The 11080-nt window shown below is 38.3% G+C and overlaps 2 protein-coding genes across 2 annotated transcripts; one reads left to right on the top strand and one right to left on the bottom strand.

Annotated features, from left to right (window-relative positions):
* The first annotated feature begins 426 nt into the window (after positions 1–426).
* On the top strand, positions 427–5095 carry rpl6 (ribosomal protein L6). The gene is made up of 6 exons (XM_058389187.1): positions 427–609; positions 723–821; positions 1070–1213; positions 3679–3727; positions 3877–4061; positions 4912–5095. Exons 1-6 carry the CDS (start codon positions 463–465, stop codon positions 5062–5064), a joined length of 777 nt encoding a protein of 258 aa, XP_058245170.1. The 5' UTR covers positions 427–462; the 3' UTR covers positions 5065–5095.
* Positions 5096–6271: 1176 nt separating this feature from the next.
* Positions 6272–8012, bottom strand: dynll1 (dynein, light chain, LC8-type 1). The gene is made up of 3 exons (XM_058389186.1): positions 7853–8012; positions 6826–6964; positions 6272–6662 (listed from the first exon to the last, which is right to left on the bottom strand). The coding sequence occupies exons 2-3, from the start codon at positions 6955–6957 to the stop codon at positions 6525–6527; spliced, it is 270 nt and encodes an 89-aa protein (XP_058245169.1). The 5' UTR covers positions 6958–6964; positions 7853–8012; the 3' UTR covers positions 6272–6524.
* Between the last annotated feature and the right edge of the window lie 3068 nt (positions 8013–11080).

Raw genomic sequence — 11080 nt, 5'->3', positions numbered from 1 at the left:
GCATGAAACTTTTGATGTAGCGTTATTTGTGTATTGCGTTTCTTGGTTATTAATAGTATGTGATTTTACATATAAAACGATGCTTTTCTGTAAGCAGCGCTTAGCTTGTTAGCATTGTTAAAGCGTTTCACGTTTGTTAACCAGAGAGCGGGCGTTCCTTTTAAAACTGTCAATTGTACGTTTAATTCTTCTGTGAATAAAGTATAGATGGTGAGGGTGAGGATAATAGCTGGGCTCTGAGCATCTTATTAATACTTCGAAATAGCTGCAATTTCAACAATGTTATCTGTAATGGGAAAAGGGGACACGTCAGTCAGCGGATAGTCCAAAGCTTGAGGCTGCCCATTGATTCCTAAATGTGTTATCAGAGTCAAGATGTTACTGTAGTGTACTGAAGTGTCTTTAATTACTTGGGGTTAATAATCACGCAAACGGTTCTCTGTTTTTAAAACAATATTTCAGATGGCTGAGGGTGATAAAAAGGTTGTCCGTAAGCGGCACTCCAGCCGCAACCCTGTACTGGCCAGGGGAATTGGACGCTTCTCCCGCTCGGCCATGTTTGCCCGGCGCGCCATGTACAAGAGGAAGACTAAGGCACCCAAGACCAAGGTAAGTGCAGGTCTTACATTTACCATAGAATCTGGCAACTGACATGGATTGGAATTAACGTTGTATAAATGTAGAAAGGGTTTGGATGAAATGTGATCCATGTTAAAATGCAGATTGAGAAGAAGCTCAAAGAGAAGCCCCCTACCACTGTGGTGAAAACAGTTGGTGGAGACAAGAATGGTGGTACCCGTGTCATTAGACTGCGCAAAATGGTGAGTCTCTCACAATCATGTTTGGTTTTTTTGTTTTGTCTGGTCGTCTTATTTATCTAGCTAAGCTGTTGAGTTTGTTTAGATTTGGTGGTCTGGCACATTTCAAATGTTGTTGGCTGATGTGCAAGTCAGTCTAGAATGTCAATGCATCACTGTCTGGTTCAAAAGGAAACACAGACTTGAACCAAAACAGAGAACTATTGAGACTTGAGATTTACTGTATATTTTCTGCTTTCTCTTTTCTCTAGCCACGGTATTACCCAACAGATGATGTGCCCCGGAAGCTGCGTAGTCATGGAATCAAGCCCTTCAGCCAGCACAGGCGGAAACTGCGCTCTTCCATAAAACCTGGAACTGTACTCATCATGCTCACTGGGCGTCATCGTGGCAAGGTAGTTATTCTTGATGTGAATATACTTTGTATGTAGAAGTCTACCAAAATGTTTTTTTCATTAGAAGTATATTGAGCAAAATCTTCAGTTGTCGAAAAAGGAAAGCTACAGTGGATATGAAAAGTCTACATACCCATGTTAAAATGGTGGGTATTTGTGGTGTAAACCAAGATGAATCATGTCAGAGAACCTTTTCCACCTATTTATTTTGAAATTGCAACCTATATATTAAAGTGAAACACGATTGTTTAGTGGGGGGTGGTTATGTATAATCTGGTTGCACAGGTGTGCACACTTATGATGGGGAATGTAGCAATGTTGAGAATCAACCAATCATGTTCAGACTCTTGTTATATACCAAGTAGTACACGCCTGCCATCAGTTAAAGTCACTGATTAACCCCAAATGAAGTACAGCTGTTCCTATAGAATTTTTCTGACATCTTGATAGCATCCAATTGGAAAAGCCATGGGTGTCGTACCTTACAAAGCATGTACAGGATTTCATTATTGAAAATTATCAATTAGAAGAGGTTCACAAAGTAATTAGTACTTAATTAGGAACATTCAGTAAAAACCTCTCAAGTCTTAGGCCCTGTCCACATGAATGCTGGTATTTTTAAAACCGCAGCTTTTTTTTTTTTTTTTTTGTGGTTTGGCCGTTCATCCACGCACATTCAGGTCACTGAAACCGAACATTTTTGAAAACTCCTGCCAGGGTGAAGTTTTTCAAAAACTCTGGTTGCAGTGTTATCGTGTAGACAGTGAAACCGGAGATTTTTGTCTTGTGAACAGAGTTGCCAGATTAGACTGAAGATTTCCTGCCCAACGACAGCTTAAACCCTGCCTATTTAAATAAATACCAGCCCTATATATAGTGTGTGTATGTATATATATATATATATATACACACACACACACCTCGCAACCTTTCAATCAGTAGTCCAACACCTTATCCGACAGACACTTTTCTATATATAATGTACATTTAATCAAAGGTTCGTGACTGGTTGCCCGTATTTCACACTTAACCTCAGGCAAATACACCAATCAGCCATATGATTAAAGCCAGTAGAAGTTGCGTTTCATTAGTTTTGCTCATTGTGTGTGTTTTTTTTTTTGTTTTTTTTAATTATTGCAATGGTACAATGGCTGGCAAGAGGTTGGATATGTTAGGCAGCAAATGAACGGTCAGTTATTGAAGTTGATGCTTTGAAAGCAGGTGAAATAGGTAAGTGTAAGGTTCTGAGTGACTACCAATGACCAGTTGTGATGTCTAGACCATGTGGTCAGTAGGTGGAGGTTTTTTCCAGTATGCAGTGGTTACTGCCTACCAAAAGTGGTTCACATGGTAAATGGTGAACAAGTGACAGGGTCATGGGTGCCCAAGGCTCACTGACTGATGGTGAGTGAAGGCTTGCTCATCTGGTCTGATTCCACAGAAGGGCTACTGCAGCAGAGACTGCTGACAAATCGCTGGCTAGGATGGAAAGGCAGTAGAACCCAGTGCATTGCAGCTTGCAATCTATGGGGCTGTGTAGCTATAGACTGGTGCTGAAGTGCCTGCAATGTAAGTAGGTAGCGTTGGTCAGATGAAATATGCTTCTTGGCCATGGTATTCTCTATTGACAGTGGTCTCTTTCAGCAGAATAATGTGCCCTCCCAGGCTACAAAAACTTAACGCTTTCATTTTCTTTAAACCTTTCCCTGAACAATGTTGACTTGGCCTCCAAATTCCCCAGCTCTGTCTGATCTGTGGGATGTCCTGGAGAAAGAAGTCATAGACATCCTCAAACTTGCAGGACATGGAGGATCTGCTGGTAACATCTTGTTGCCGATAACCTTTTACTGTTCGTGGATGTTTTAGCAGCACAAATAGGAACTACACAATATTTGGCATGTGATTTCAATGGTATGGCTGATGTGTACACAAGTCATTAAGCTGAAGATGTTTGAATGTGATGGTATGGTACAAGCGCATATAGCTCTGCTTGTTAACACAGCCCTGTCGGCATCTTGCAGCGAGGAGTCCTTCCAAGGTTAAATGCTAAACTGTTGAAACAAATAAATTATAGCTTGTAAATCAGAATTACAATATTGGTTTGAGATTATGTAATTGTCAATAAAATGGAAAAATTGTAAACAAATAGCACAATTCTTCCCCATATTCTAATTTATTTATTTTTTATATTATCCATCATGAGGAAACAGCCTGAATAGGTTAACTGCATAATGTGTAGGTTCCTATATTTCATATGTTCCAATTGGTGTAAATAATATTAGGAGACTGAAGTTCTGGTTAAATAAATAATTCAAGTTGTCAGTCATTAGGTTAGTGTAAGTCTCTGAAAATGTGCAGTTTAACACTTCATGCTACAATAGTACAATTCTTCTGGACTGAATTTTTAAATAGCAAGTACCATATATTGACATTTGATTAAAGTCTTGTCCCTTTCCCATTTCCAGCGTGTGGTCTTTCTCAAGCAGCTGTCTAGTGGACTTCTCCTTGTCACAGGTATGTTATGGGTTGCGCTGCCATGACGCGGCTTAAAAGGCCAAGTGTACTGCAGAGATTTGGCTTTGTCTGGTCTAGAAAGTTTATACCCAAGGTTTTTGTGCTATTGAGTGGTCACTGGCTTAAAGCTGACTGTAGCTCTTCTCTAGGTCCTTTAGCCTTGAACAGAGTTCCTTTGCGTCGAGCCCATCAAAAGTTCTGTATTGCCACGTCCACCAAGCTGGACATCTCAAGCGTGAAGCTTCCCAAGAACCTGAATGATGCTTACTTCAAGAAGAAGAGGTTGAGGAAGCCCAAACACCAAGAAGGGGAGATCTTTGACACTGAGAAAGAGGTAATAAATCGGGTAATAAAGCGGTCTGTTGCACTTTTATTTTGAAGGAAATTGTCACCATAATCACAAGACTTGTCGTACTATAATGGATATTTACAGTTTTTCTCAAATTTTTGTTTATAAGCTTGTAAATTCTTGATCATTTCATATCTTTTGCACTAGTAAATTTGATGTTCATTTGGCATTGTGTGTGCATGTAGACATACAAGTCAATCTTGTACAGTGGTAATTGGTTACGGTTAGAAATTGTTCCTAGCATTGTCGCATTAAAGGCAGATTTTTTTTTTTGTATTTGCATTAAGGAAATCTCTACATCTTCAAATTTAAGAATATGCCATAGAATATAGTGAAGCAATGTATATCGGCCTTAGATGTGCAATACCTTAGTGATTTTCATTCTCAGGCTTTTGTCTACTTGTATGAATTATAATTCAGTACACTTATTGCATTTATAAGATAAATAAGATATATATATAAATTTCGCCTGTAACTATATGGACCAACATGTGGCTACACAAAGTACAGTACATGATTTTCGATCATCTACACTGGTTATGAAAAACGTAAGGTCATCTGCTCTCAAATTTTATTACATTGGGATGAATGCATGTCTTGGAAACCTCTAACTACCCATTTCCCCAGTAGTTGATGTGACCATGTAAAATGCATATTTTTTAAAATTAAATGTACTTTAAGTTGCTTCCCTTAATTTTGCTGTAAAATTAAGCTAATTGCCAGTTCTGTGATTTTAATTCAAAATTAGTTTAGTTTTTAGGTGGCATATGTAGTGTTTTTTTGCTACTTGTATTTTTTTTTCTAATTTCAGCTGATGGTTCTTTATTTATTGCAGAAATACCAGCTTACAGAGCAGCGGAAGGAAGATCAGAAAGCTGTTGACTCTCAGCTGTTGCCACTCATTAAGAAAGTTCCTCAGCTAAAAGGGTACCTGCGCTCCCAATTTTTCCTCTCAAATGGGATGTATCCCCACAAACTGGTTTTCTAAAGAAATAAAACCCACCTGTTATACCCACCAACTGGGCTGTGTGTGGTTAAATTATTTTGAGTTTTGGATAAGTAATTTTATATTTTGCTGAAGTACTTTTTCTTCCAAGATGACAGTTTTGCCTAACAAGTTATGAAGTTAAGTTCAGGAATTTATTTTTGACCTATATGGCTGAAGGTATATGGATTTCCCACCCCCTACTGTTACAAAAGATTTGGCACTGATAAGTAAAAAGGCTTAGTACAAAGTGTTTGTGTTTTATAGGTCCAGTGAAGGGAAAACTTAATGCTACAGCATACAAAGATATTGTGTGACGACAACAAATATGTAGCATGATCAATTCATTTCACCACCCAGGCATCAGAACAGAATAGGTGGTTGACTTGTATCTTTCTTGTGTACCCTGAGATGGCGGCACCAACCAAACAGTGCCAGAGATGAATCCTTTAAAGTAGATGGGTGCTTGATCCATTTTTGTCTTTGTAGGCAAATGTCAGTGTTTTAGTCCAACACTGCTGGAAGGAGCAAAGCAATGTTGTAGTGTGAATCAGCTGCCTACTGGATCAGTTGCAAAGGTTGAATAGCATGCAGACCTTCCTGGAGTGACTTAATTTCGATTAAAAATATCCAATTTTGTGGAAATTGTGGGCTTTAAAGATCATTAACATTTGAGCCCTAGGATGAGCTTTCTTTACTAGAACTAGCTCTGCAGGAATGTGCATCGAGCTGGTCTCTGCTTCTGTTCCTTATAACTTTGCACTCAATTTTATGTATATACTAATCTATATTTATATACATGATAAATATAATACATATTACAGCAATTCTGGTTAGATGCTAACTGCACTGCTAACTATTCTGCACAGATCTGCTATAAATGAAAACTGAAAAGATGCAGAGTTGGTATGATAGTTGAAAATTAATGCTAAGTAAACCAAGCTTTGGGTTAAAACATCAAACAAGTGATACCAGGGGGAAAGGTTTAACATTGATCAGTCACTTTCATCAACTTCAAAGTCCATACTTATCAGACTTAAATATAAATCAACAGTAGCAAATTGAGCAAGCAACATTGGTTTGGAGAAATGAAAGGATATTCTACCAAAGTTAACACAGTAAACGTGTCTACCATTACCGTGAGGATTGCCACAATATACCAATCCACTTCATTGTCTAAACGAATAAATTACTCATTATATCCACCAAGTGGGCCAAACCATTTCATTTTAATTAAAAAAAAAAACACTGAAATGCCAAATGTTCATCCTGTCTATAGAAAACAAAAATAAATACATGTTTCTTGCTCATCTTTTTTCATTTATACATAGACATTTTTTTTTTTTTAAATAAAAAGAGGAACAAAAAAAAGAAGCAGCCAAGAGAAAGTGGGTCCCAGAACAGGAATGATCAGCATTTCTGTAGTCAGTCAGTAATAAATGGTCAGGTAGTGATGAGGTTGCTTAGCCAGACTTGAACAGCAAAATGGCCACCTGACCCAGGTAGAAATAGATGAAGTGCTTGGTCTCATGGGTCACATAGCTGCCGAAGTTCCTTCCCACAATGCAGTGCCAGGTTGGGTTGTATTTTTTGTCAAACTCCTTGAGTGACAGACAAAACAATTTTTGGCATCAAGAAGTACTTAAGCTCTCACAAACTGGTATTTTGGACAGATATGTTTTTTGTTCAGTATTCTCCTAGTGTAAAACACTGTTGCATTTTGAGCTGCTATAGCTTGGTATGACATTAAGATCCAAGACCTACCTTTTTGATGTAGGCAGCAATGTCCTTCTCAATGTTGTACTTCTCTAGAGCCTGTGTAGCACACTCAACAGCATCCTGCTGCATCTCCTCAGACATGTCTGCATTTTTTATTACTGCCTTCCTGTCAGACATGACTGCTCTGGAAATACAAAGATATGTTTTTAGATGTACAAGATGATTTTATTGTCCAATAGCGGACCTAAATTCCTCTAAACCCCCTTTTTTTGGCTCACGGTAATCATTTTCTAACATTAGAGAGTATAGTCTCATGACCTTAATCACTATGCAAATGATTTGTACAGAATAGCCATCACATGTCCGGGTCTTATTTTTCTCACACAGGGGCATCTGGTCACTGACAGCCGACATAGTGCCGTTTCAACAGGACTATGCACTCCGCAACTTTCACATTATACCATATATTACTGGTAATTTGCACATTTCTTTGCTACCATTTTTATACAGTTTTTGTAAAACACCTTCTGTAGAAGCAGAAAGCAAAAGCGACACTGCAAGCACTGGCCTCCGTGCAAAATCGGGTTACATAATATCAACACGAAATACTGGGTAGTCTTTCTTCCATCATTTTCTTGCATAACAACCTCATCAACCTACATTTCGGTCTGGCGTTGCTATGGTGGATTGCCTATTAACTCCCTTATACAGCAGGGTATCATTACTCATAATTTGGATTATAGTTGGGTAACGTATAATGCAAGATAAATCCAAATTTAAGCGTTTAACTCACTAGATAGCATTTATGCTACTTAGGTGAAGTGATTTCTCACTTAAGACAGTCTACAATAACATATGCATTATTACTGGTAGCGTTGGTTTTTTAAGCACTATAATGTTTAAAGAGGACAATGACAAGATGACTAGTTAGCTATGACTAGATAACTCGTCTTGGGTAGCTAATATCAGTTATTACACATACGCGTTATATACAAGTTATGAAAAATACTTCTAAAAATAAAGACACAAACCATTTACACAACGACTAAAATAATCTGTAGTATGTATTTACCTGATATTGCTGAGTCTGCTCAACGAGAATATGAAAACAATCCGACCGTTTATGTTAAACTCCCGCTATTCTGTCACTCACTGAAAGTAAGGTGGGTGTATTACTGACTCCTTGTACAGTTCTTCTGTGTTGTTGGCTGACGCTTACCGGTACGATTCACCTATTGGTCGACCCTAAGTGCATTCTCTCTGGTATTTACTCTTGCATTTTATTTCAAACCGTGATGCTTTGCGGCTTAGACGCATTGTTGGTCTCCATACCAACGAAGAAGCGAACGCGCACGCGCCAAACTGAAAGAAGAAACATATTATGCTGCGTTCGACTACAGTTCCTAACTTGTAATTCCCAACCTCTGAACAAAGAAATATTAGACTTATTTTATAAGTGGTAATTCGCTGGTCGGAATGACGCCATTTCGACTTCGGTGAATTCGACGCACGCAGTCAGGGACGGGTTTATGTTCTGCTGCATTCGAGGCGAAGTTGCAAATTGTAATAAGCCACCGAAAACACCCCCTGAAACTGCAAATTCAACTCGGCAACATGGAACACTTTTCTCAATTAACACTTATAATTCAGTAAATACTGATAAGGATAACAGTTTCCATCAATCATGACTCAAGGTTATCATCTTGGTACTAAAACCAAATAAAGGCAGGGATAGCTTAGAGAATTTGCATGCAATAACCCTACTAAAGAACAGTAATATTTTAATAAAGAACAACAATATATAACAATAAATTATGGTCATCATATTTGTAGATGTACAGATGTACTGTAACTGACAAATCATAATCTGGTTTTATGAATATTTGTCATGTTTGCAAGCAACAGTTGGTTTGCACTAGATTTACTGGATTGCCTTGACCTCATTGTTGATTAAAGATTTATTGTTTCATGATTTCTATAAAGCTTTTCACTGGAATATGATTTTATTTTGAAAGACTTGTGTATAAAAAAAGAATTAAAATGTCAGTATTCAACAAGGTTGCCCTATTTTTTTTTTCACTGATACTGATACTTCCATGTCAAAAAAACTTATTGAAACAATGCCATGGCGAATGCATGCTGTAATCAAAGCAAAAAGTGGTCTATGTGTAATGTCACAATATTTATATTCATCCAGAGCATTCATTTCTCGCCCAGACCCTATACTGATGATGTGAGAGTTGAAACACCACATTTAGTCTTCTCCAGCAAATCCCAAAGATTCTAAATGGGGTCACAATCTGGAATCTGTGGTGGCCAATTCCTGATTGAAAATCCCTGAATGTTCCCTGAACCTCTCTCACAATTTGAGCCCGTTGAATTGTGGCATTGTCATCTTGAAATATGGTCAAACCATCAGGGAAGAAACTTCTATAGAAGTTTTCTATAAAAGTCTTTTTCGATAGAAAAATATGGTCATTCATTATATTCAGGTAGTCAGCTGACCTCTGCTTTCGGGCAGATGTTCACCAGATAAAGCAATCCCAGTGCATAAAACTTTCCAGACAGGCTCGATCAGTGGCACCAGGCTTAATGGGAGCATCACGTCATGCATTTTTTTACCCTGATGCACCCATCATTATGGAACCTAGCTGTTACACAAGAATTTCCCTCATGGGATCCATCCATCCATCCATCCATCCATCCATGAAAAATTTAGGACACCCCATGAAAGTCTGTGTTTTTTCACATAGTTAAACATATGGGCATTTGATCTTCATTGTAATAATATTGAAAGATTCAAGTAATACAACTAAACAAATAAAACCAAAGAAAAGTCTTTTTTCTTTTTTATCTGTAAAATGTAATTTTAAAAAATCCAAATGCTTGTGAGGAAAATGTAAGGACACCTCCACATTTATCTGTACTTTAAATGGATAAAAATTACCTAAAGGTGTATCACATCAGGTGCAAACTATTAGAACATTGTTACAGAGCATTTTGAAGGAGGCTTGCCTTATTTAAACCTCAGACATTTAGCTTGGTTTGCTCTTAATTTTTGAGGTGAGAGGTTTCACCATGGTGAGATCCAAAGAGCTCTCTGAGGTCTTCAGATAGAAGAATGTTGATGCTTATGAGTCTGGTAAGGGATATAAAAAAAATCTCAAAAGAATTTGTAATCAGCCATTCCATTGTCCAGAAAATCATTTACAAGTGGAGAATATTTAAAACAACTGCCAACATGGCCAGATCAGGCCGTCCAAGCAAATTCACCCCAAGAGCAGACAAGACATCTCCAAAAACCCTAAAATATCATCACAGCAAACTTTTGCTACAGTTTATGCCAAAGTGCATAAATCTACAATCAGAAAGAGACTACACATCTTGAATTATTATGGGAGGTGTGCAACAAGGAAAGCTTTGCTGTTTAAAAAAACATGAGGGCAACACTGAAGTTTCCCAAAGAACACATAGACAAAGGCCAAGGCTTCTGGAATAATGTGCATCAAACATATGAGTCTAAAATTAAATTATTTGGACATGAACAGGGCATGTTTGGCTTAAACCAAATACAGCATTTCAGCAAATGAACCTCATACCAACTATGAAACATGGAGTTGGAAGTGTTGCAAAATTCACAACTGGTGTTTGATCCATGACTGATACATTTTCTGGTTCAATTATAATTGGTATTTAAACAGTCCTATTCATCATGCTGTTCACATTTTGACATCATGAGACCAAGACGACACCTAACAATTGATCAACAGTACCTCGCCATTGCGAGGCTTCAAACAGGATGTTCTCAGAGGAAAGTGGCCACTGAGTTTAGAGTGTCACAGAGTGTCATCAGCAGGTTGCAACAGAGATACAGAGAGACCGGAAGAGTTACAGAAAGGCATAGAAGTGGACGTCCTTTGGCCACATCCCATGTTGATGACCGCTTCATTGTGAACACTGCCCTGCGGAACCGGATGATGAATGCCACTCAACTCCAGGCACATTTAAGGGAGGTGAGAGGCACCCAAGTGTCACGTCAGACCATTCGAAACCGTTTACATCAGTGGGGTCTGCATGCTAGATGACCTGCAAGGGTACCTGACCACACCACCAGGCCAATACAGTCAATAACAGAACTGATCTTGTGAATGGTACAGTGACAAGCCAATACTATCTGAATAACATCATTAATCCAGTCATTGTGCCCCTGCATGAACAACACAGGCCTAATTTCATCTTCATGGACGACAATGCTCCAGCTCATCGAGGTCACATCATTAGGGAACGGCTGCTGGAGGCT

Source organism: Hemibagrus wyckioides, linkage group LG05 (assembly GCF_019097595.1).
Source record: "Hemibagrus wyckioides isolate EC202008001 linkage group LG05, SWU_Hwy_1.0, whole genome shotgun sequence".
In the NCBI taxonomy this organism is placed as follows: domain Eukaryota; kingdom Metazoa; phylum Chordata; class Actinopteri; order Siluriformes; family Bagridae; genus Hemibagrus; species Hemibagrus wyckioides.
Note: the sequence above shows the minus strand (reverse complement) of the source record. Positions and strands in the feature narration are given on the sequence as shown.